This window comes from Stegostoma tigrinum, chromosome 31, assembly GCF_030684315.1.
Source record: "Stegostoma tigrinum isolate sSteTig4 chromosome 31, sSteTig4.hap1, whole genome shotgun sequence".
Classification (NCBI taxonomy): domain Eukaryota; kingdom Metazoa; phylum Chordata; class Chondrichthyes; order Orectolobiformes; family Stegostomatidae; genus Stegostoma; species Stegostoma tigrinum.
Genome location: NC_081384.1, coordinates 19,806,781 through 19,834,339, shown reverse-complemented (window position 1 = coordinate 19,834,339; position 27,559 = coordinate 19,806,781). Strand labels below are relative to the sequence as shown.

General features: G+C 40.1%; 1 protein-coding gene across 2 annotated transcripts in view; it reads right to left on the bottom strand.

The window, feature by feature from the left end:
* Window positions 1–843: 843 nt before the first annotated feature.
* Window positions 844–27,559, bottom strand: part of g6pc3 (glucose-6-phosphatase catalytic subunit 3) — a 31,321-nt gene continuing 4,605 nt past the window's right edge. Inside the window, exons 2-6 of one of the 2 annotated variants that reach the window (XM_048560858.2) lie at window positions 23,573–23,682; window positions 19,552–19,642; window positions 17,922–18,040; window positions 16,550–16,691; window positions 844–5,399 (exon numbers count right to left, since the gene is read on the bottom strand). In XM_048560858.2, the coding sequence (XP_048416815.2) occupies window positions 5,036–5,399; window positions 16,550–16,691; window positions 17,922–18,040; window positions 19,552–19,642; window positions 23,573–23,682 (826 nt within the window). In that variant the 3' untranslated portion in view covers window positions 844–5,035. The other variant, XM_059638638.1, reaches the window with a different exon arrangement.

The following is a 27,559-nucleotide window of genomic DNA, read 5'->3' as shown; positions in this document are numbered from 1 at the left end:
GGTAGATCATTTAGGACGGAGATGAGAAGACATTTCTTCATGCAAAAGAGTGGGAACTCTGTGGAATACATTACCACAGGAAGTAGTCGATGCAAAAACATTGTGTATTCAAGAGGTGACTAGATATAGCACTTGGGGTGAATGAGATCACAGGTTTTGAGAAGAAAGCAGGATTAGACTATTGAGTTGGATGATCAGCCATGATCATGATGAATGGTGGTGCAGGCTCGAAGGGCCAACTGATCTCCTCCTGCTCCTGACCGCCATGTTTCTATGTAACATCAATAGCCAGCTATTTCATAATGGAATGTTCTCCAGTAGGGTTTGGAGGATATGGGACACAGAAAGCGACCAAGATAATGATGATGGAAAATAAAATGTGGACGTTTCTCATGGTAATTTCTTTTTCACGGTATATTGTACCATTATGTAACATTTAGAAGATGTGTAATTCCAAAGATATACAAAGTGCTCAAAGGATTACTGCCTTGAAACTCACTCCAAACTATGTACAATTCCCTAATCTGCATAGACTCCCCTATTTCTAGTGGGAAACAATACTGAAGACAAATTAACTAATAATTCTAGAATATGAGGTATCATCACTTTTCAGCTGCTTGGGCTTCAGTGACAAATATTATTCACCATCACATCTGTTATTCTTGTTTCAGTTATTTTCATTTTCCATGGAATTAAGTCTCAGCAAGAGGTGCCAACAAGTGAGAAAGGGAGTTAACTGTTTTAAAAAGTATCTTTGTTGTTACAGCAAACTTTATGACAATATTAAAATACCTAAAAATAGCGATCTGATATTTTTAAAATGATTTATCAGAATTCCAAACTACATATATTTTACAGCAATGTCAGTCTATTTTTGCAACACATCAGTGTAAAATATTCAGAGTAATGGATCACACTATATGATCTAGAATGCCACCAGTTTACATTTTTGTAAATGATAGCAAGATTCACTTCAGTGTACAGTAGATGTAATTATGCTCTGCAGATTAAAATAATAATGTATAAATAAATTAGAACATAGAACATAGAACAGTACAGCACAGAACAGGCCCTTCAGCCCACAATGTTGTGCCGACCATTGATCCTCATGTATGCACCCTCAAATTTCTGTGACCATATACATGTCCAGCAGTCTCTTAAATGACCCCAATGACCTTGCTTCCACAACTGCTGCTGGCAACGCATTCCATGCTCTCACAACTCTAAAATAAATAAATAAATTGTGAGAACTGAAGCAAGATACATGAGATATTCATGATGTCCTCTGTTCATGAAACACTATCATGCCTGCTGTGAACTTCGTCAGCTCTAGTTTATATCTGAATTTACAGCTGATCTGTTGTTGGTATTTTACTGAGGATTGTGCCACTTTGGATGATCCTTTGTAAAGCTGTTCCATATTACCAACTCAGTAAGTTTAGTGCCACTTGGGAGGGTTTAAAAGTCCAGAAACCAGAGCATTAGGTCAGCAAGTAAAATGACCAAGGAGGAAGCTGAGATGATGGCCTGTAAGACTAAGAGGAAGAACAGACAAGAGAGGTTACTGAATGCAATGGGACTGGCAGTCTGATATGTATTGTTTGAATGCAAGGAACGTGACAAATAAGGCAAATTCATTTAGAGCATTAATACATATAGCTATGATGTTGTAGCTCTTACAGAAACTTCATTGAGAGCGGGACAAGACTGGCAGCTTGACTTTCTGAGATTTAGGTGTGTCAGGTGAAGTAGAGAGGAATGTACAAGACTCGAGGAAATTGCATGAATGATAAGGGAAAATATTACAGCTGTACTGAGGGAGCAAACTTTGTAGAGCTCAGCTAGTGAAGCCATATGGAGACAGCTCAGGAATAGGAAGAGTGCAGTCACTTTGAGATTGTACTACAGGCCCCCCAACAGCCAATGGGTGATAGAGGCGCAGATATTTGGACAGATTAGGGAAAAATATAAAAATAATGCAGCTGTTGTGGTGGGCAATTTTAACATCACCTATATCAACCAGGACTTCCCTGTTGGGAGGGTGGGGGGTAGAGTTCGTTACGTATCCAGGATGGATTTTTGAAACAATTTGTAAATAGTTCAAGAGAAGAATGGGCCACACTAGATCTGGTATTGAGGAATAAGCCCAGCCAGGTGATTGAAATTTCAGTTTCAGGAGGCGGATACAATAGCAATGTTTAAGAGGCATCTTGACAGATACATAAATAGGCAGGGAATATGCAGATATGGATTGCATAGAGACAAAAGGATTTTAATTTAGGAAAGCATGTGTCAACACAGTCATGATGGGCCAAAGTGTCTGCTCCTGTGCTGTACTCTTGTTTTTCATATAACATTACTACATTCTTTTTTGTAAAATGCCTTGCAGCAAAGATGAATTCCACAGGTTGCAGTGAAGGGTTTGTACCATCTTAGAATCTGAACAAATACTTTATTCCTTTTATTTCAAAAAACTCCTTCAGATAGGGGGTAAGATTAGAACTCGAACAATAGTTTTTTTTTCACAAATTTATTTAGAGTAAATCAGTCCTTATAGAAAAGAACAACAGTGACATGACACTAAGGGATCCAGGGACAGTGGTTGAAATAAATATAGCATATTACTGATGATGTAAGACCATGTCCAAAAACTTGTGTTTTATTCCCATACCTGTCACTCAGCACGCAGCTATCGGAAATCCAAGAGCACATTTTTGGTTTTATTACAGTACCAGCACAAAACATAATGGAAATTGGAGAAGGCCATTCTGTCTCCTCCAACCTGATCCATCATTCAATTCGATCACAACTGATCCACCTGCCTGGCTCCATAACCCAAAATATCTTATTTTGTGGAATTTACTTCATGTCTAAGAAAAATTAAAGCATCAACATGATCTGCAAGACTGGTGTAAAGTGACAAAGGAGTTGTAAAAAAAAGTTTGTCTGATTTTATTAACTATTAATACTTCTCATTCCCAATTCCAATTATATTTGCTCAGCAGACTAAGTCAGAAATAGAAACAACTTGGATTTAACAGTACCTTTAATGTTATAAAACATCTCAAGGTGCTTAACCGACTAATGGTAGACTGAGCAGTTTTGGAGCCTTAATGAGAATGTAGTAAGAAAGGTCAGTTTTGAAGAGTGTGACAGTACTATGGCTTGAAGAGCTGTATTTGGTCCTTTTTGAGAAAGAGAGAGGAGATGAGCTGTATGTTTGAATCTAATGAAGTAAACAGCTTGTGATGCCTTGGGGTCTTTTTAAAAAGTTGGAACAATAGAAGCAGCCGGAATGGGTAGGGTCAAGCTCCCACAGAACCAGGACTTTTAGTTTCAGTTTTTCAGCAGCAGTAGCTGCTGGGATTTTGAAACTCAATGTTGAGCTGCAGTACATCTCTGATATTCATCAATCTCTCAAGTGTTTTCCTTCTCGACTGGACAAATGCATGTGAGACAATCTATTTTATTGAATTTGCCTTTGCCAAGTGTGTGTTTATGGGATGTTACAATATTGGAACTGTTACTGTTTAGTAGTAAAATAACCTATTATTCTGTTACGTTTTCCAATAGAGTTAGGTTGTTCCAACTTCTTTCTTTTGTTGCAGTTTAACTATAATGTATGAATAAAATGTGTTTTGCTTCAAATCTATTGTTTGACCAATCAAACTGCATGCAGAATGCAACGCCTAGCACTTTCCCTAAAAATATGGAAGATTTAGGGTCCAAGCTATTTTTTAAATATACTTTGAGGGAGTTTGGTCTGGTCCATAACAAGTGATTTTAAAAGAACAGAGAAGGAAACAAAAAGCTTTGTTCTTGTTTCTGAGGAAGGGTCACCAGACCCGAAACGTTAACTCTGATTTTTTTTCTTCACAGATGCAGCCAGACCTGCTGAGATTTTCCAGCAAATTCTGTTTGTATTCCTTGTTTTGAAACAAGAAGCTTTGCTTTTGAGGGCTAGGTTTATGTTGATGGCTGATCAGGAAGAGAATCAAAAACACCTTTAACCAGTGATGAGGCTTAAGTTACAAACTACGTTGGCAATGACATCCCCCGCACCCCCAGAAGTAGCTTCATGGTTAAGTGCCCAGTCGGCTGCCTCTTCTATTAACTAGTTGAGCTCAGGAATTCACGTTGGATTTTGGACCCAAACCTGCCACTTAGCAAAGTAAGTAAGCAAGCACGACCATTCAGCCTATGTCTGCACAACTGTAACAAACACTTGATTCAAAAACAAATGACATTCATTGGAAACTTAAACAAAAAAAATTCCCACAACTAAAAGTAACATCCATCAACATGGTAACTTAATCATATCTCAATCAACTGTCAGTGTAGACAGTTGAGGGGGGTGTGGGTGAACTAGACAGTTTATCAATTGCAGTGTTCCGTGGGATTGAGTTTACAGAGTAGGTTTGTCCTCACCTGCGTGTACTCAACATATAGGAACACCTTGGAGCATAGAATGTACTTCTGACACATTGTAAAGGACATCTAGTGGTACTGGGTGTATTGATGCTACTGTCTTTGTAAATGGCCCTCAACAGGAAACATCACTACACTAGTTTGGGGGCGGCACGGTGACTCAGTGGTTAGCACTGCAGCCTCACAGCACCCGGGACCCGGGTTCGATTCCCGCCTCGGGCGACTGTCTGTGTGGAGTTTGCACATTCTCCCCGTGTCTGTGTGGGTTTCCTCCGGGTGCTCCGGTTTCCTCCTACAGTCCAAAGATGTGCAGATTAGGTGAATTGGCTATGTTAAATTGCCCATAGAGTTCAGGGGTGTGTGGGTTATTGGGGGATGGGTCTGGGTAGGATGCTGCAAGGGGCAGTGTGGACTTGTTGGGCCGAAGGGCCTGTTTCCACACTGTAGGGAATCTAATCTAATTACCATTTTCTTTTCAAAATAGAGATGTTCTTGATCCAGACAGCCACTTAAACTCGGTGCTTGCGTGTATGTGTGTGCGCTTCTAAATAAGTAGCATAATTAGCAGAGGTTAAACCATTTTAAAGTACTTGTCCTGTTGTCAATACTACTGTTGTTTCTGAGAGTGCTGAGTAACAAAAATGGAATGCACTATCCAGGGGATGATAACAGTGACTAGGACAGGAACAAGTGCATTCTTCAAGTAAAACAGAAGATAAAACAGCATGCTGGAGTGTTTTGACAGCGGTACATGATCCACTATCTCAATGATGAGAACAGACAGCACTATGCAGATCATCTTCAGTTTCCATGTCATCTTCCATGCCTGTAATCTGGAATACACGGGAGAGGAGAGCGCGAGACCAAGCCCTAGGAGTGCCCCTGTATCCCTGCTTAGTGAAGAAAATGGAGCAGTATCCAGGCGGATCCATTCAGGCTTAGCACACCACTTTGTAGCAAGGAGAATCGTCCTAGAACATACAAATGTGAATTAGTTCTGGAAGTGCCCATGACTTCATTTACATTTCCATGTCGTCACTTCTAGAAGGTCTGATTCAGACTGGCATCAAATCATGAGACTAATTTTAATTGTTTTGCCAAAGTGTTTTTTTTAACAATTTCTTTGTGGAATTCCCCTCTACACTGCTAATCAGTTATAGAGGTTCTTAGCATCTAAAATATCTGACTGTCCTAACCAGTCATGGGAAAGCACCTCTTCACTATAGAAAATCTTGCTTTTGCACCTGACCAACAAAGTTAATAATAAATCTGTTGATAGCAATTATAGAGATAAAGAGAAAACTGAATGATTGGGCACTGTAGTCATAGGGTGTGAGAAACACAGTGAGAGGCAGAAAGCCACAGATGTCTTCACAGACCTCCTGGGATTACCTCCTCCACTGACTCTTGTTGGAAATGTGCATTATAAGGTAAGTGGGTTTTTTTAAAATTTAATGATGTATTATACATTTTTACCACAATTTCTTTTCCTCATCCTTAGTTGCTGCCTAGCCTCTGGTCCATGCTGGAGCCTAAAATTGTGTCATGTTGCTCCCCATCGTGAGTGCATCTAATTCAAGAGTTTGCAACCGTAGGCATAAACCTAAACAAAAAAATGTGGCGGCATTCATTGTAAAATGAAAGATTTGAGCTTCCAGCATGTGTATTTCTGGCTCAGGCTAGTCCAACAAGTGACTAGAGGGCCACAGTGCATCAGGCTAAAGATGTGCATGTTGCTCATGCAAGGCCTTGTGCAAGCGCACAATGGTACGGAAAGATTACGGTGATAAATCAGTCTTCTTAGTTTTCTTTCCATAGTCTTCTCAGTGGACCACTCCTCCCAACCGTGTGAAAGAAAAGTTGAAATGAACTCTCTCAACCTCAGATGAAAAAGTTGGATGCTTGGTCTAATCTGTTCAATTCATTCTAGTTAGCTCTGACTGAATTATTAGTACTAGACAATTTATTCACCGTCTGAATCTACGTCATTCACTGTTTCCTTCACAATACCTCAGCACTAACCAATTTAGAAACTTTCTTTTCATTTGTTTATCCATTTGTTTCTACCAATGCCTGCACCCACCCCCAGCAGTGATTGCTTATATTTATTTGCCATAAGTGGTCGCGAGGCACTGCAGTCCATGTGGCATGGAAACATCCTCAGAGCTGTTAGCGAGGGAGTTCCTGGACTTCCTGCACTGAGCTTAAAAGAGTGGTGACCATTGACTAAGACTGGATGGTGTATGACTTGTAGAGGAATTTACAGATGATGTGTTCTTCCAAGTAACCAAAGTTGAGAGTTTGTTTGGAAAGTGCTGCCAAAGAAGCCTTGGTGTGTTGCTACAGTGCGTCCTGTAAACGGTACAAAAAAAAAGGTACTTTTGAAACGACAACGTCTTCCTCAATTTGAAGTTCTTGCCTACAGACTGTCTGATTATCTAATACACGTGAAGCTTTTGGAATAAAAGATGCATTTTAAATTCACATGAATAGCTGTGTTTCTGTTCTTGCTCCACTTCTCTCTTCTTTAAATCAAATGGACTTAATTGAATCAAAACTGGGGCAGAAAATGTGTGGAGATAGAAAGGATTGTGAGGGATCCAGACCTGCTGTTTGAAAACATATTAGCCATGTTCTAGGTGTACATAATTAAACTGCCCATATTCAATTAATCATTTCATTACATAAAGAGTAAATCATTAATTCAGAGTGGTTGCTTGATCTATCTAAAAATTAAATAAAGAGCTCTTCAGTACATACAGTAGATCATCAAATCCTACAGGTTTTATTTGTTTGCTGGCTGAGTCTTTCATTACAATCCATGTGCGAGAAATTGAAATAAATCAACCTCCTCAACCTCTGGCTGGAAATTACATAAACAGTTACATTTTATGTAAAAATCAATTCGTTAAATCTCCTAGCTCAATTCACCTGTTCATTGCAAGGTCTATTTTGGATTCTTCCCGAGATATATTATCAGCTCACTAATGAGCTGGTAGCCCTATAGTGCTGGCATGAGACTGATTAATTGGCACTACCTGATTCTCCTGATTTTAATGGTCGATTGCTTAATAAAGCAACAAATTAATTTACTTTAAATTATTATAGTTGTCTAATTATGTGCAGTACTATTTGCATGCGTTTCCTGACTATGTATCATCTTTTGCTGGTACTATTTTTTAAGTCATGTTTTGTATCATCATTTTTTAATACAACATTCGATGTTCACATTTCAAGTGGAAATCGCTTAAGTCTACTGTATGCTGACATCTCATAGTTACAGTTTATGGCCATCAGAAGACAATTCTCTCCAATAAATACTCAAAATACTTCCTGCAATGTTTTTATTGGTTACTTATTTCACAGTAATTAAAATTTCTCATGCCTTGCAAAATAGAATAAGAAATTTATTGCAATGTGATTAAAGTTATCCATTGAATTTGTGTCTTTTAATGACTTCAGTAAAGATTTGAAACTCTGTGTTTCTAAAAGATTGGCCTTTGTTTAAATATTTAGAGATACAGGGATGTTCTCTAAAGTGATGTCCGGTAATTTGAGCATGCGTGGTGTTTATTCGTTCCAGCATGCAGCAGTTTGTTTTCAGTGAGCCAAATATTGATATCAGCTAAATTTTCAGAAAACATCCAAATGGCATTTGTTTTAAACAATTTCAAGAAAAAAAAACTTGAGCATAAACGTGGGCTGAATTTTCCCAGCCCCTGAACGATTTGAGTGATTGAGAGTCTGTTTGGGAAATACAGCGAGATTATGAAAGTGAAATTCTTGACGTTGAGAAAGATGAATTCCATTTTGAACAGCAAGACAAGAATCTTGCTAGTGTGTGGTGAGATGCCTTTTTGCATGCATTTAGATCTCATTAAAACCTATTCTCACCTCATTTATGTGGCATATCCTGTTCTCCCAAGGAGCAGAGAGGGAACAGTTACAGACATTAAGGTCCAACAGGGTACCCAGTGGCTCCAACTTGCTGCTTGCTCCTGCAGGCTGACATCTTGGGCCGCCAGTCCCCAAGTCCTTTAAGGCATGCTTCACGGGCAGCAACCACCTGTGTACCCTGCCCACAGCGTTTGGCATTAGGTGCACATCAATCTCATTGCATCATCATCATGGTATCTCTCCAACCAAGTTGAAATACAGTTCACCACTTCAATGCTGCAGTTTGGAAAGCACCAACACCTTTCATTATAATGCTGTTGCCAGGCCATTTAGTGTGCAGGCACCTAGCTAGTGCATCAGAGAAGGATCTGCCTGAGGTCTCTTCACTTGCCTTTTTAGTACTCACTCACTTTGCACCCACTTGGTTTCTTACAATCTTACCTTGCCTTGGGTTTTAGCATTTTGCCATCTCAGCTGGAATCAAAAGGCTCACAGTTCTTCTCTCTTGCCTTGCTGTTTAGCACAGACATCAAGTCAAGCAGCTCATCATGGATGTCAGCAGTGACATGTTGCTGCACGGTGCTGAGCTAACGTGATGTCACACACACAGCATGTGCCAGCAGCTTAGAGCATAAACACATTGACTGTGCTTCAGCCAAAATGGCTACATCTCAACCTCTAAAAGGGAGTAGTCTTGCACAACCGAAGCAGGCAAAGTTGGAACGTGATGGATACTGATGTGCTGGGAGAGGAACAGCAGGGTCTGAGGAGGAATATCACCTTCAGCGTGACGGAGCACCAGTGGATGCTACAAACTAGACAGAACTTAATTGATATATGCTTCTGATAGGTATGAATTGGATGCAGTGATCTTTGGGCTTTGAATATTGGTTTGGCACTGGAAATCCTAGAACATCATGGCAGTGCATACATAATGAAGTGAGCAGTGTAAAAATCACACGAGAAAACTCACTAGGAGGGAAATCCTTCATACAACTCCCAGAAATGGATACAGTCACTTTTTGGTAAAATTGAGTGCCTTATTTTGGTAGTTCACAGTCAGTGTTTCTGTCTTTAGCCATAAAGGTATGTCAGACAGTAAATACTGCATTATAGAAATATAGTAATATAGAAAATGACAGTTTACCTAATTTTTGACTTTTGTGTTCCATGAGCCTCAGAGAATGCATTATGCCAAAAGCAATGTCTTTCCTCATGGTAATTTTAATTACAGTATGTACTCAAGTTAAATCTTGGGCAAAGCTGACACCCAAAACTGGGCAAAAATATCCAACCCTTTCTACTTTGCATACTCTCAATGAAGTCAAACTCACTCTGACATAATACTTTTCATTTGTAGAATCATAGAATACCACAGAATGGAAGGCAGCTTTGAGCTCCTCTCATCTGGGTACATCAACACATCCTGTCAAGGCTGCCACCTCACTGGTACTTGCTACGTTCTTGGCAATTCTGCCTTTGAATATTACAATACAATATGGTGTCAAGGAGAAACAGCAAACTTAAAGGCACTGAAATTGACAAACAGACAAGTAATTACTCTTCAGCTGGAGAACTCAAGATATTGGAGAGGAATGTTAGAAAAAGGGAGGAAGCTCTCTACACCACTTAGATAGGTACCTATAAATAAATAAGCCTATAGAGGAAAGGCTGGCGTATAAATCACAGTTGAAAAATGAAGTTGCAAAATGCATCAATGAAATTCACCAAAATACCCTCAGCTGGATTTTTCTGAAACTTTTCGCTGAAATAAGCAAAAATGTTAGGCATCATAGATTTCAAAGCCAACCCTGGACTGTGTACCACATTTATAAGACAGAAACAATTGCGTACTGCAACAAAAGACCCAGATTTCATGACATTTCTTAGCAAAACTTGAAAAGCTGTTCACGTTATCCAGATAATGATGTGCAAGAAACAAACTGAGTTGAATAATTGGTGCTGAAGACAAGGAGGCAGGTATTTTTTCTGGTCTATAATTCAGGCTCAATGCATGTTGTAACCAACTAGTACTCCTGTATTGTGATAAAAATCGAATGGAGGAAATTGTATAAATTTGGATATGGCTTTTGATCTTGATGAAGTAAGGAATTAGCGTGCACAAATTAATGGCTGCCTCCCCAGAAGGTATTTTACCTTATTTCTCTTTCTTTGGTCATTGTTAGAAAATGCCATTTTCCTGACATTTGCATGTTTCTCAACAAATCCAGATTTTTCCCTCATTCGAATATAATTTTTAGAACAACGTCAGTTCAATTTTGAACAAAATCTAGTGTGTTTTTTGGGGCTAGGAAAGGCACAGATAAATGGAAGGATAAGATGGGCCAAATGAACCCCTCTGTGCTGTATCATTTCTACAGTTCAAAAGGGACCTTGTGCAAACTATTAGTTAGTAAACAGAGGATTAAGAAATTGTTAGAATGACGAAAGAATGAATCAGTGGATATGCTATAATACTTGAGCGGACAGTCCAAATAGATGTGAAGTAGGGTTAGCCACAGTAGTGAATGGCTTTGTAGCGAGGTCATGTGGACTTAATACGTGGAATGACTATTTGGAAAACAAAGACGTAGGGATTGTAAGGGGTTGAGGAGAAAAACCATGTAACAGGATGAAAAGTGCAAAGAGAGTTACTGCGTGGTTGTAAACAGACAATTGCCTGTAATGGCTTCCCTTTCTGTTTCTTCGCAATCCTCTTTGTACCCTCCATGCATCTCTCCTTAGCACCTCCCCCGCATTATCTCCTTCAAATACTACATGTAGCCACAACATTTAACACCACATCAAGTTCCACATGTGTGCTACTGATACCTAGCTCTCGACCTCACACAACTTCTCTCAAACACCACCCACTGTTTCTTAATTGCCAGAATGCTGTTTGACATCCAGTACTGGAGCGATCAGAAATTCCCTTCAACAAGACAACTGAAGCAATTAGCTTCATCCCCAGCACAAACTCCATCTGCTAATCACAAACTTCATCCCTCTTCCTTGCAACAGTCTAAGGCTGGACAAACATATCTAATTCCAAGATGTGCTTCTAATCACAATTCCATGCCATCGTTAAGTGCTCCCATTTCCACCTGTGTAATGTTAGGCAACTCTGCCCTGCCTCAGCTAATTTAGTCTTGAAATCCTCACGTAGTGTTTTGCTACTACTAGACTTGACTATCCAACAAATGCCTGGTGGTCTACTCACTTTCCATTCTCTGTAACCCTAAGGTGTTCCAAAAATCTGTTGCCCATGTCCTTATTTACATTAATCCCCATTCACCTACCATTCCTGTGTTTGCTGACCTACATTAGTGTCCTATTAAGCAAAGCTTTGATTTTGAAATTTTCACAACTATTTTCAAGTCTGTCCCTGGCATCACCCCAGCCCCCCTACTGGTGTCATTTTCATAAGCTTCTGAAATATCTGTGTTTCCTCCAAATCCAGCCAAATGGGCAGCCCTGATTTCCACCACTTCATTAGTGGCTATCCCTTCGTCTGTGTACAACCCAAGCCTCAATTTCTCCCCTTAAGACCCTCTTGCTTTTCTTCTTCTTTAAAACACTTCTCACAACATTCCACTTCCATCAAACATTTGGGCATCTTCCCTAATACTGTGTGTACGCAGCACTGTGTTAGATTTGTTTAATTATGCTCCTGTGAAGCTCAAAGAAATTTTACAACATTAGAGGTCTGCTATATCAATACAAGTTGTCATTATCATGGCCTAAAGAGAACTGGCATAACAGCAAAAGAGATGAAAGAGGAACAGGAGGGAGGGAGAATTAAATATCAACACAAATATAATAGATTCTCAGTTTTTTTTCTGTGCATAAAGTAAACCTAGTCTATGCCGAGTCTGTAAAATTTATATCTTTGGAAAGTCACTTCAGTACAGATACCAGGAACCTGCACACTGCGTTTCATCATGCATCAGCAATGGTTAAGCAATGGCAAGCTAACCCCATGCCAGGCAAGATTTAATATTTTATTTACTTGTTTGTTTTGTTTGAACAGCAGGAGGAAGTTTATTCTTAATTTCATTTGTTTCATAGAACGAGAACACAGAACATAGAACAGTACAGCAGCGTACAGGTCCTTTGGCCTACGATGTTGTACCGAACTTTTACCCTAATCCTAAGGTCCACCCCTTCCTTATACTATCATCAATATGCCTATCTAATAGATACTTAAATGCCCCTAATGAGGCTGATTGGACTACCCTTTCTGGCAATGCATTCCAAGCTCCGATCACTTTCTGAGTAAAGAACCTACGTCCACTCACTTTAAAACTATGCCCCCTCGTAATAGTTACCTCCACCCTAGGAAAAAGTCTCTGGCTATCCACTCTATCTATACCTCTGATCATTTTGTACACTTCTGTCAAGTCACTTCTCATCCTTCGTCATTCTGAAGAGAAAAGCTGCAGATCTCTCAGCCTTTCTTTGTAAGACCTTCCCTCCATTACAGGCAACATTCTGGTAAATCTCCTCTGCACCTTTTCCAATGCTTCCACATCTTTTCTGTAATGGGGCGACCAGAACTGGACACAGTACTCAAGAGGTGGCCGAGCCAGGCTTTGGTATTGCTGGAGCATAACTTCATGGCTCTTGAACTGAATCCCTCTATTAATGAAAGCCATCACACCATATGCCTTCTTAACAACTCTATCCGCCTGGGTGGCAGCTTTCAAGAAACCGTGGACATGAACCCCACACAGCTCCTCCACACTGCCAAGAATCTTTCCGTTAACCCTGTATTCTGCTTTCAAGTCTGTCCTTCCAATATGAATCACCTCACACTTTTCAGGGTTAAACTCCATCTGCCACTTCTCAGCCCAGCTCTGCATCCTATCAATGTCCCTTTGTAACCTAGAACAGCCTTCCGCACTATCCACAACGCGACCCACCTTTGTATCGTCTGTGAACTTACTAATCCACCCTTCCACTCCTACATGCAAATCATTTAGAAAAATCACAAATAGAAGAGGACCCAGAACAGATCCTTCTGGTACACCACTCGTAACTGAGCACCATGTTGAATATTTTCCATCCACTACCACCCTTTGTCTTCTAAGGGTCAGCCAATTCTGAATCCAATCTGCCACATTTCCTCCCATCCCAGGCCTCCTCACTTTCTGCATGAGCCTACCATGGGGAACCTTATGAAATGCTTTACTTAAATCCATGTATACCGCATCCACATGTTTGGTCACCTCTTCAAAGAATTCAATAAGGTTTGTGAGGCATGATCTACCCCTCAAAAATCCATGCTGACTATCCAAAAAGGATAGACATCTAGGCATATATCCTCAGGAGTTTAGAAGAGTTAGAGGCGACTTAATTAAAACATAGTGCTGAGGGGACTAGGTGAAGAAACTCTTGATCAAAACACCAAGATTTGCTAGAGTCTACACCTTTAGATAGAAATAAATTCATGGGAACATTGATTAATTATTATTTCCATTATATTTTGTATATGGTCCAATGCTGCACACATGGCCTGGAAAATAAACACCCCTGACATATATAGTGTAAAAGAAAATCATAATCTTTGTCTTTCTTCACTTTCTTCTTTTGCTTTACTCTTGTTAAGGCTTTTTTTAAAAAACAAGGAACAGCAGTAAACCAGGTAATGTTCTGGAGACCTGTATTCGAATATTGCCACGGCAGATGGTAGATTTTGAATTTCAAATAAATAATCAGGAATCAAAAATCTAATGACGCACACGAAATAATTGTCAATGTGATCTGGTTCACTAATGTCTTTTAGGGAAGGAAACTGTTATCCTTACTCAGTCTGCCCTACAGGCAAATCCAGACCCATGGCAATGTGCTTGACTGTTAATTGCCACAGGATGGACAATAAATGCTGGACTAGGCAGCGATGCCCTGATCCAGTAAATTAATTTCTTTATTTAAAAAAAAAGACTTGGTCCTTAAAGCATGGTCCTCCATTCAACAAGCTCATGGCTGATCTGGTTTTAATCTCAACTCTAGACATCACCAATAATATTTCATCCTTTTGGTCATCAAGAATCTATCTCTGCCTTAAAAATAGATTCGCAACTCTCTACAAGAATGTTTTTCCCTTATCTCTGCATTAAATGGTTGCCTCTTATTTTTAAACTATTTTTAGATTCTCCCATAAGAGGAAACGCCTTTTCCACATCTACCCAACCAAGTCCCCTCAGGACTAAGTTTTAATTGAATCACCTCTAACTCCTCTAAACTCCTGAGGATATGTGCCTAGCTTGTCTATCCTTTTCTTAAAAAGGTAAGCTATTAATTCCACCTACTGATTTAGTGAACCTTCTCTGAACTACTTGCAATTGATTACATTCTTCCATAACTACAATGTGAAGAAGTGATTTCTTGAAATGCAGGGAAACTGAATCACTGATATTATTTGGGTTTGCTGTTTCCCTGCCAAGATGCCCATTTCCAAATGTCTATGTAGGAATCAGAGCAGAACTGGTAAACCTGGTTGCAAAGTAGAGAACAAAATACTAAAGGAAGATGCTTCGTAGATTGCAAGTCAGTACTGTCAGCTCAAAATGTCTAAATCCACTTGACTAGAGAGGTTCCACTTTGTTACTGATGAAAACAACATTTTTAAAATATTCTGTTCGACCATTAGAAATAGGAGCAGAATTAGAGCATTTGGCCTGTTGAGTCTGCTCCACTATTCAAATCATGGCTGATATGTTTGTCGACTCTATTCTCCTGCCTTTGCCCTGTAACTTTTGATCCCCTTACTACTCAAGAACCTATATAATCTCGGTCTTAAACACATTCGATGACTTGGCCTCCACAGCCTTACGTATCAGTGAGTTCCACACCTTCACCACCTTCTGGCAGAAGAAATTCTTCATCTCAGTTTTATAAAGTGTCATGCTTTCACTCTGAGGCTATGCCCTTCAGCCTTAGTCTCTCCTACTACTGGAAACATCTTCTCCATGTCCACACTATCCAGGCCTCTCAGTATTCTGTAAGTTTTAATGACATCCCTCCCTTATCCTTATAAACTCCATCGAGTACAATCTAATCTAGAGTCTTCAACCACTCCTCTTATGACAAGCCCTTCATCCCCTAGATCATTCTGTAAACTTCTTCTGGATTCTCTCCAATGCTTGCACATCCTTCCCTAGATGTGGGGCCAAAAACTGCTCACAATATTCTAAATGCGGCCTGACAAGAGCCTTGTACAACCTCAGCAGTACATCCCTGCTGTTGTGTTCTAGCCCTCTTGAAATGAATGCTTATACTGCATTTGATTTCCTAACTGCAAACAGAATCTGCATGTTAACCTTAAAAATTCCTGAGTGAGGATTCCTAAGTTCCTATGTGCTTCAGATTTCTGAAGCATTTCCCCAATTAAAAAGTAGGCTGTGCCTCTATTCTACCCACCAAAGTGCATGACTTCATACTTTCCCATGCTGCATTCCATCTGCTACTTCTCTGCCTACTCTCCTGGCCTGCCCAAGTCCCGTCTGCAGCCTCCCAGTTCCTCAACATTACTTGTTCCTCCACTTACCCTGGTGTCATCTGCAAACTTAGCAACAATGCCCTCAGTTCCTTTGTCCAGATAGTCAACATATAATATGAATAGTTGTGTTCCCTGCAGTGACGTGTGGAATTGCACTATTCAAAAGAAAACTGAAATATTTAATTTCTATCTAGCACCAATCTACAGACAAAAATCATCTTTTGATCTCATAGCAGCACATTCACAGCAAATAAATCTGTGCCTGAGCTAACAAATCTGCATCTCAACAATGGAAAATACATGACATCCCCTCTTCACAAATCTTTATAAGCAGCATATCCCTGAGTTCATTCTGAGCCACACTGTAGGAATATGTGGCAGCAGTAGGAGATGAAACAATATCTAGGGCTAAACTGCCCCACTACCTCTCTCTGTCATTCAGTAACTTAGAAACTTATGAAAAGAAACAAAGATCTTTGCATGTTACTCTCGCTGCATCTGACAAATGTAGATGGACATTCCAACAGGAACTGAGTACAGCGAGCCTCGTCTACTTATTCCTCACCCCAAGTGTTTCTTCCATTTGTTTTAAAATCGCTACATATTTCTCCAGAATATTGTGATATTTAACACAGTGGAGTCTTTCATAACAAAGACAAACAGACCTTACCCAACCAGTTATTGCTGTCTGAAAATGGAAAGTGTGAAAATTGCAAGACTTACCAGGAGACATTGACACCAATATAATGCAATCCCCAGTATAATCCCAAGGCACCAAGCAGCAATCCAACTGAAGTAGTAACATAATGGATGAGTTTGATATTCTCAGGTATGTATCTGCCCAGCAGAAAGCCAAGTGCAGCACCTGAAATTCCAAAGAGAGTTATCAATAATGATTTATTTTGATCCTCCAAGATTAGGAGTGTTTCTACTCTTACACACTTTGCAGGCAATCTTTAATAGTTCAATCATGCAGCGAATGTGATATGGCATATTAAAACAAACCAGTGTTTTCCACCAAACTGATTGGATGTAGTTTCTCAGAATTTTCCATCAACAAATGTTATTACTTTGGAAAGTTTGTGACTAAAACTGAAGTATTTATGGAAAGAAAATGACAAAAGTTAAACTACTGGTATCCAGTTTTGGAAGCGTACATTTCCCTGAGTTATAGATAACTGGTGCCTCAGGAAGGGTTGTAAGAGAAATGGGAGCCCAATCCCCCACGTAAAAATGAATGAAAGTTTATTGTATCTTACTCCAAATTTCAGTGTACTTGATTAATTTGCAATGAAAGGAAGCAATCAAACCGAGTTTATTAATACCTCTCTGACTTGAATACTGGAGAACTACAAAATTTGCCAAATGAAACATGTGGTCTCTATCTTCCAAAAAGATGTATTTTAGAGTCTTCTATCAGGCATTAAACATAAGACCATAAGACACAGAAGCAGAAATTAGGCCATTCGGCCCATCCAGTCTGCTCCACCATTCAATCATGGCCGATAAGTTCCTCAACCCCATTCTCCTGCTTTCTCCCCGTAACCCTTGATCCCATTGATAAGCAAGAACCTATCTATCTTGGTCTTAAATGTACTCAATGATCTGTCCTCCACAGCCTTCTGCCTTTATGTATACGCTTATGTGTATTTTTGTTGCACCATACTACATCCACTACACTAAATATTCCCATCTGCAGACAATGCCCTAAAGAGAAAATAAACTACAATATCTGCCCAAATTTGTTTAGAACAACAATCATACAAACACTGCTGGTTTCGTTGAGCTGTTATAGAAAGATTCACGACTAATATCTTGGGCATGGCATGAGTTTATGTTTACTTGCCATTATTGTGATGGCATTGCCATAGGTGCCAACATTCATTGTTGCCATGCAAGGTTCTCTGGGAAACACTGGTAGCTGCTTGGGACAGATTTGTTTGCCACCATTCTGGTGGGACAGGTGACTATCTCAATCGGAAAATGAAAAATTTGCAAATTAAAACTTAATACAATTATCAGGACTAGCAGTACAACCAACAGAATTTCCCATCCACAAACTGGTCACTGAACATTTTGTAATTAAAGCTCTAACCTGTAAATATTCCAGCAAGTACTTGATGTGGAAAATGAGCCAAAATAAATATTCGGGAGATTCCGATTGCCAGCAACATCACAAAGTACAATACGATAGGAGCGTTCTTTGCCATTGAGCTTAAAACAGATTAAAAGTCAACATTAATTAAAATATAGGATAATTGTTAAAACTTTCCAAGTTTATTCTAAAAGATATTGCTGCTAGATTAAGTCTGCAGCAGGTGGTGAAGGAACCAACTAGTGGGAAAAATATATTTGGCCTTATTCTCCCCAATCTGCCTACTGTAGATGCATCGAAAAGGCACAAGTCAGGATGGGGTTTTGGAATACCTCCCTGCTTCTCTGGATGGATACAGCTCCAACAACACTCAAGAAGCTTGGACAAAGCAGCCTGTTTGATTGGCACCACACCCACAAATTTTCACTTTCTCTACCACTGACAGTCACGAGCAGTAGTGTGTACAATCTACAACACGCCCTGCGAAAATTCGCCTCAGATCGTCAGACAGCACCTTCCAGATAGCATGGTGGCTCAGTGCTTAGCACTGCTGCCTCACAGTGCCAGGGACCCAGGTTCAATTCCACCCTCAGGCGGCTATCTGTGTGGACTTTGCAAGTTCTCCCTGTGTGCATGGATTTCTGCTATGTGCTTCAGTTTCCTCTCAGAGTCCAAAGATGTGCAAGTTAGAACGGCCATACTAAATTACCTATAGTGTTCAGGGCTGTGTGGATTAGGTGTGTTAGCCATTGGAAATGCAGGGTTACAGGGATAGGGAAGGGAGATGGATCTGGGTAGGATGTTGTTTGGAGGGTCGGTGTGGACTTGTTGGGCCAAATGGCTTTTTTCCACATTGTAGGGTTCTATTGTTTCTATGGAAAACTATGACTACTCCCAATGTAGAAGCACAAAAAGCAGGTGATTTAGGAAACACCACCACATGCAAATTCCCCTCGAAGCCAACCAGCATTCTGATTTGGAAACGTACTGCTGTTCCTTCAGCATCGTTGGGTCAAAATCCTGGAACTGCTGCCCGAACAGCACTATGAGTGTGCTACACCAAATGGCCCGCAGTAGCTCTGCAAGGTACCTCACCAAGGATAATCAGGGTTGGGTAAAAAATGTTGGCCCAGCTAGTGAAACTCACACACCCTGAAACAATTAAACAAAACTCTGGGTTGGGGAATAGGGAACTCTCACTTATCCAGCAGCAATCAAGGTTAAATAGCCTTGACAGATTAATAGCCAAACTCTAGCAACAGTTTGTGAAACTATGGCTTAACCCAAACAAGGCTGGGTTTAAGCACAATCAATTGGTAGTGACTACTTCCAATTACTAACAAGTGACACCTGCCAATTGTACACAAGTTACAATTTCAGCTGTGGGCAGAATAAGCCTACTTATTATGCTCTATGTGTTCAAATAATCTGCCAATGCTTTGGTTTACATGAGAATAATACACAATAAAGGTGAGAGCAACTAATGTGCACAAAATCATATCCAGACAAGAATTGAATCCTTCAGAAACCAATTTGGAAACTGTTAGCGAGAGAAAGGGAACAAATTTAAATTTCTGCAACCTGGGTTTAATAATTATTGATTTTTTTTGACAGTTCAAGCAGCACAAACCTTCTGGTGCGATCATAAATGAATGCGGAAAGTGTGGTCATCATAACCCACCAGGCTGCACCTGTGATCATGGCATGACCTGAAGGACTACCTAAAGTAAAAAAACACAGCAGCATGTTATTTACCAAATCACAAAAAAAAAGTTAAATAGATTAGATTAGATTAGATTTCCTACAGTGCGGAAACAGGCCCTTTGGCCCAGCAAGTCCACACCAACCCTTGAAGCAACCCACCCAGACCCATCCCCCTATAACCCACACACCCCTGAACACTACGGGCAATTTAGCATGGCCGATTCAACTAGCCTGCACATCTTTGGCCTGTGGAAGGAAACCCACACAGACACGGGGAGAATGTGCAAACTCCACACAGACAGTCACCCGAAGCTGGAATCGAACCTGGGTCCCTGGCGCTGAGAGTCTGCAGTGCTGCCCACTGAGCCACCGTGCCACCCTATGACTGATTGAAGGAATTGAATCTGAGTTATCCGCTTTGCTGCAGTAGGTCGGTGCACACTCTGATAATGAAGTTCCTGCACACCAGGGAAGTTCATAGCATTTCAGTCTTATTCATTAAAACGCTGATGTATGTAAAGTGTAGTTTCAACTATTACGATAGTAGAGACATCACCATGTGTCCCTATGACTTGTGGCTTAATTCAGTTGCTCCCATTTTTGGCAAATGATGAAAAGCAAAAATACATCTTTTGAAAGAGCTGGAACAATAGTCATTGTTAGTTTTCACATTATATTTGTATAAACAGGATAGATCTGACAGAAAAGAATGGTTAATAAAAAAAGCGAAAGAAATGTGGATGCTGTAAATCAGGAAACAAAACAGAAATTACTGGAAAAGCTCAGCAGGTCTAGCAGCATCTGTGAAGGAAAAAGCAGAGTTAATGTTTCAGGTCCAGTGACTCTTCCTCAGAATTGTTTCTCAACCTGAAATGTTAACTGTTTTTTCCTTCACAGAAAGCAATGTTTGCACTATACGTTGACCTACACTTCTTCTCATCGATGGGTAGCCAACATTAGTTCACAATAATTAAATGCAGATTAAATTCCACACATTTGCAATGATGGAAAAAATCCTTCAGTAAGGAATTCTTCATTAACTACTAGCCTGACCAAGGTCAGTACTGATGGGTAGGACATACCAGTAATGCAACAACAGCAGGTCAGATAACATTTAGTGTGGAATCACACCAGCTTGCACTGCTAATGCACTGAAACACAGGAGAATCATCAAACAGAATGCTTGAACAGTGGTTCTAGCAGCTGATGAGCTGGCAGTGTTATAGTAGTGGAAATAAGCAGTTTGAACAAAGCAAATAGCAGAAGAGAGTACATTTTTACCCTTCTCAGACAGATTCTCAACAAGGCCTTGATGGTGACACAAGCATCAACGTTAAACTCAAGGATGGCAAATGCCTTGTTCACAAGTCAGAGATTCCGGAGGAAGAGATAACGAGCGGTAGCAAAAGTCAATCTACTGATACAGTCAGCTCCCAGAGTGGTGATACAAAGTAAAACAAAGAACTGCAGATGCTACAGATCTGAAAAGAAAAACAGAAACTGCTGGCGAAACTCAGCAGGTCTGACATCATCTGCGAGAAAAAAGCAGACTTAAAGTTTCTCGCCCAGTGACTGGTAATCAGAACTGTCAGCAGCTAGGACTTAAGTCCTGGAAATTTCTGTATTTGTCTCAGAGTGGTGAGTACAGCATAATTGAGGGGCAGAGTGGGCAGATAGTTAGGAAAAATATAAAGGGGCATTTCAGGTTATCGTTCACAGGAGATAGCACTGAGTGCCTTAGTGGACCCCTTGGAGAATGACAAGAGCGACACAGACTCAACCAGGCTGGCAGCAGGAGAATGCTGAAAAATTGGGTTGGGATTTCAGATGGCAAAGTATACAAGCAGAGAAAAAGTAAAATAGGCAGGACAACAGGAGTCGTCCAGGAGTTTTACATAGAAAGAGGACAAAGGTGTAAGGAAAATTGGCTTTGATCCAAAATGGTCATCAAAAATTACATGTGAACAGATAGGAGAAACATGAGAAGCAAGAATAAGTATGTACAAATAATCAGGATCGGTGATAAATAAGATATAAGAATTCAAAGACAAGGGGAGGGCAATGGAGTCTGATAGTTAAACAGCAGAACAATAGAGGAAGCAATGTTGAAGCTCTTTCCATGAAGATTCCACAAGGTGTATGGAATTAATCACTGGAGCAGAAAACAATCAGCTTTTGCTACTGATCTGAGTAGATCCAAAAGCCTAAAATACAGTACCAGCAGTGAGCACCACTAAGGCTGGGTTTTCGGGGGAGCCATGGTTCCAAACTAATTGTCCAAAAAGGTGGTGAAGATCCTGTCTGCCATGGTGATGGCTGCACTTCCGCATTTTAACACTTTTAATTGCATTAAAAGGGGGTCTCCTACCCTAGTTCAGAAGTAAGTCCTGCCTTAGGGAGTTGCCAATTGAATGGCTAGCAGCACTGCAGCCACAGCAGTCAGAGGCAACAGCCCTGGCCGCTGCTGGGATTATTGGCAGTCCTAATGAAAGAGGAGCCTGGACTTGAAGCAGGTCTAGGGAAGAGGTCCAGGCTGTTAAATTAATTATCAATATAGGTTTGGTTTTGGAACTAACTATTAGTTAACGTAAATTTCTGTTTGGAATATCCCAAATATGTCACATTGCTATGGAGAAACTCCCCAGAAATTGCAGGGAACAGTTACAATATAATAGAGCCTCTACCCCTACATACTTGATATTGAACAACTCTTATTCATGACTTCCAGTACAAGTCTTTAAAGCCCCTCAAAATATTCAGTCTACGACAAAATAAACAAACTTATATTGAAAAACCACATTAAAGTCAATTAATCCTTTAATAGCACTTTTTAAACAATTAATACTTCATTTTGGTCCCTGTTGGGATAAATGTTTTTGTAGCTTTTGAAACTAAATCAAACATTCATAATGACCTCAGCTGTAATCTCAGTTCTTAGGAAAGGTCAATAGTAAACGTTCTATTGAAATTGCCAGATAACCTAGCACTTAAAGCATTTCAGCAAGGGTTGTTTTTAAAACTCCAACTAACATCTTCAACTTGGTTTATTTCCATCCTTTAAGAGGTGAAGACTTGAACAATTATAAATCATAACACTTAAATCTACCTCTCTTGCCTTCAACTACTCCACAAATTTGTTACTGACTTAAGTTACATGAAATAGCCAAAATGGGGTTTGTTTTAAATCAGAGATAATGGGAACGGCAGATGCTGGAGAATCCAAGATAACAAAGTGTGAAACTGTACGAACACAGCAGGCCAAGCAGCATCTCAGGAGCACAAAAGCTGACGTTTTGGGCCTAGACCTCTCTGATGAAGGGTCTAGGCCCGAAACGTCAGCTTTTGTGCTCCTGAGATGCTGCTTGGCCTGCTGTGTTCATCCAGCTTCACACTTTGTTTGAAATCAACATCGATTTTAAATGGCTATGCTGAATTTGGGTTTCCCATTTGTATGAGTCATGCCCAGCTTCTTTCTTCCTGCTGAAAAAAAAATAGAATCTGTCAGAAATGGGAGTGAGACTTCTACATCCAAGGCCTAGCCATTATTTATAAATGGTTTCCAAAATCAGCTCAACTCCCCAGAAATCTGACTCAGTGTTCAACTGAATAGTGATTCACTGGAATTGAATTCATAGAATCAAATTTCTGGAAAATAGCAACAATGCAAGAGAATGATTAATTTTCAATTTTGAATGATTAATTATTAATAAAAATGCGATTTCAAGTAATCAAATTCAATTTTGTTTTATTTGTTACACTTAATAATTTAAATAGGTCTTTAACAGGAGAGAAAGTGCATTGAAAAACTGAAAGAGAACTCTATTGTTAAATAAACACCGTCTCTTAGAAATAAAATATAGAAATTTGGGTGTTAATTTCAGTTATCGCTTTAAGCGAAGAGCCAGCCTGTTCACAGAATTGGCACAGCGCACTTTATTTGGACAAACCTGGACCAGTTTCGCAGGAGGAGTAAAATTGCTTTAATTTGGGCATCTGCTGCTCACTGTAGACCCCGGATTCATGAATCCACCAAAACGGACGCTCACCAAACAGCAACCTATTTAGAAATGTACAAAACATTTAGAATTGATCTGCAAAAACAATGGGGCCTGATAGACCATGAAGTGAATGTACTTTTTGATTATCTAGATGTTCTTGAAGGGCTTTTGAAGTATATTACTAAAACAAAAGCAGATGTATGACTTCAGTTGCCTGATAAAGTTGGTGCTTTGAGTGCAATGGGTGATTCAAACGCAATTTACAACAATTAAAGTTTTCTAGAATATACATGAACATTCCCAAAGTTTCTGCTCAAACTCATATATGTGCTCCTGAGATGCTGCTTGGCCTGCTGTGTTCATCCAGCTTCACACTTTGTTATCACTTAATTTGTATATTGACAAATTGCAAATTCTACTATGTTGCAGCCCATTCAGGTAGTGTTTTTAAACCTTTGTTAAAAATAATTGTCTTTAAAAATACTTCTTGAAACATTTAAACAGTAGTTACTTGGTAGTTTGATTAATTCAGCTGAAAATGGATAATTGCAACAACTTGCCATTATTACATTAATCCATCACCTCAGTAATCTGATGTTAATGACTGAAATTTACTTATTAAAAAACATTAATATTTTGTCTTTTGCTAGACTTCAGTAAAGTATCAGTTCTTCATTACACTCAAAACATTTCAAATCACATTAATTAATATCCAGCTTTTCCAAAACCTCCTTGAAGGCCTGCAAATAAGCATAATTTGTTGCAAGTCTGATGGTGATTAATTTACTTGTCTTAGCATACTTGTGACTCCAAACTCACAGCAATGAGGCCCATTATAAGCTACCCTCTTGAGTACTGGGATTGGGCAATAAATGCTGGCCCAGAGACACCCTCCTCTTCTGATCAAATAATAGGCAAAGCCACTTGGCCCCTTGAGCCAGCTCTACCATTTAACAATATCGTGGCTATAAAGTAGGAGGCAGTGTGTGTTAATAAAAGATATACACCCATATGGGCAAGATGTAACAATGTGTGTTCCCCAGGTCTATTCTATGACTGCAACTTGCTACCGCATTTGTGAATGATTTGGATGTAGTACAAATTTGTACATTCAAATCTGCAGATGATATATAATTTCGGTGGGGCAATAAGAAAATGTGGTAGCATCTAGCTGCAAGTGAACTCAATTACATGAGTGGGCAAAACTATGGCAAGTGGAATTTAATGTAGTCAAGTGTGATGTCATCTATTTTGAACTGAAGGAAAATAAATTTTTAAATTGTGAGAAACTAGCAGCTGTAAAGGAGAAAAGATTTGCAAATCCACGTATGCAAATCATCAGTAAATAACAGGTAGGCAAAAGAGATCTGGAAAAGTGTCTTCTGACCAGTTCCCATAGTACAACCACTCCCAGATAGGCTACAGTCGATGTTAAGATCCTGAAAAAGTGTTCCATTCTATCTTGGAACCTCCCTCTTCACACAGGCATACATTGACAATAAAATTCAGCATCACTTCCAATATGTCAGCTCAGTCTTCAGTCATCCAAGGTGCAGTGTATTTACACATCAGGGTCTTGAACTCAAAACTAGGTCATCGTTTACCGGGCAGCAGGATCCCATGTTCCCATATGCTCCAGAGATTTATACAACCTATCACAAATATCTCAAAGAACTGGAGAACTACCATCAGTGGCACCTTCATAAGATCCTTAAATAGTGACAAGGAAGGTTGTCATTTATTTTAAGACAGAATAAATTGAAGTCCAGGATCAAGGGCACAGAACAAAAGAGTAACATCACAGGTAAACCATAAGTTCATTGATTGGCAATAGCCGCTAATTTGATTATTACAGATTAAATAGGGGATATCTTTAGAAGATACGAACTAAAAGATCTGTATGACTTTTTTTAATCAAAGTAAGAATGAAGTAATTAAAATAGAGATGCTGGGCCAGATGACGTATGGTAACTGCATGACATGGGAGCTGGTGGACCCCACTGTCATTCATACTGAACAGATCATAACAAGTGATTGCCCGGGGAAAACTGGCTCAGAGTTGAGCTGGAGCTTGAGCTTCGAACACGACAACACATCAGTGGGGCAAAGGTTATCTGGATGCTGTATTTCAGGAGGCAGTCACACCCCTTAGATTAATTACCTCAAATTTGGTCAGTGGCCAGACACAGGAGAGGGTGACTACCAACAAGGCAGATAAAGGGATCCAGGAGGTAGTGCTGGAGGAGCCTTAGCCCTTGAGCATGTCTAATAGGTTTGAGATTCTTGCTCGCTCTGTGGATGACAGGGGGGCTTTAGGGAGGATGGGCAAAGTGGCCATAGCACCATTGTACAGGGAGCCATTCAAGAGGTGGGGTTGAGAAAAGAATAGTTTAGTTATAACCGGGGATAGTGTAGTCAGGGAAATAGACCCTGTTCTCTGTGGCCATGATAGAGAATTTTAAAGGCTGTGTTGCTTGCCTGTTGCCTGGGTTCAGGATATCTCATCAGGCCTGCAGAGGAACCTGGAGTGGGAGGGAAAGTTTCAACTGTTGTGGTCCATATAGGTACTGAGGACATAGGCAGAAAGAGGAAAGAGGTTCTCCTGACGGAATATAAGCAGCTAGGGGCTAAACTGAAAAGCAGAACCATAAAGGTAATAATCTCTGGATTACTAGCTGAGCCACAAGCAAATTGGCATAGGAGCAACAAGATGAAAGAGGTAAATGCATTGCTCAAAGAATGGTATGGGAGAAAAAGGTTCAAATTCATGGGACATTGGCACCAGCATTGGGAAAGGGGGGAGCTATTCTGATGGTGGGCTCCACCTGAATCACACCAGGACCAGAGTTCTGGAAAATTGCGTAATTAGGGCTGTGGACAGGGCTTTAAATAAAAAGGGGAGTCACGGAGGGGTTGCATGAACAATGATAAATAGAGGAGACTCAGCAGAGGTTATTAAAGTCTCCAAAATAACTAACAGAACATGAAGTATGGGAAGAGTCAGTAATCTAACTTCAGGTGCAGCAGGTATGTAGGGGGTTGGTGGTCAATGTAGGACTGAGGGTAATTAAATGCAGAGAGCATAGAAAACAAGGTAAATGAGCTTGTAGTGCAGAGTGAAATTGACAGGTACAATGTTGTGGGCATCACAGAGACAAGGCTGCAAGGGGATCAGGGCTGGGAATAAATATCCGAGGAAATACTTCTTGTTGAAAGATAAGCCGATGAGGGCAAGATTGCCTTGTTAGTAAGGAATGAAGTAAATCAATAGCAAGAAGTGATATAGAGTCAGAAGGCATAGAATCTACATGGGTCGAGTGGAGGAACCAGGATTCAATATGTGGGAACAGCATAAATCAGGAGAAAGAAAAGGCACGTAAGAAAGGCACAATTACAACAATTCTGAGGAAGGGTCACTGGACGCGGAACGTAAACTCTGACTTTTTTTTCCCACAGATGCTGCCAGACCTGCTGAGCTTTTCCAGCAACATCTGTTTTGTTCCTGATTTACAGCATCCACAGTTCCTTCGGTTTTTACAATTACAATCATCATAGGGGACTTCAAACTTCAGGTGGACTGGGAAAATCAGGCTGGCAGTGGATCTCAAGAAAAGGAATTTGTAGCATGTCTCCGAGACGTTTTTTTGGAGCAGCTTGTGATAGCACCCACTAGAGAACAGGCGATACTGGATTTGGTGATGTGTATATGAGGCAGACTTGTTTAAGGAACTAAAGATGAAGGAACCTCTCAGGAGCAGTGACCACAATATCATAGTATTCATCCTGCAGTTTGAGAGGGAGAAGCTGGAATCAGATGTAACAGTATTGCAGTTGAGCAAAAGATAACTACAAGCACATGAGTGAGGAACGGGTCAGAGTTGATTTGAAGGAGATCCAAGCAGGGAAGATGGTGAAGCAACAATGCAAGGAGTTTCT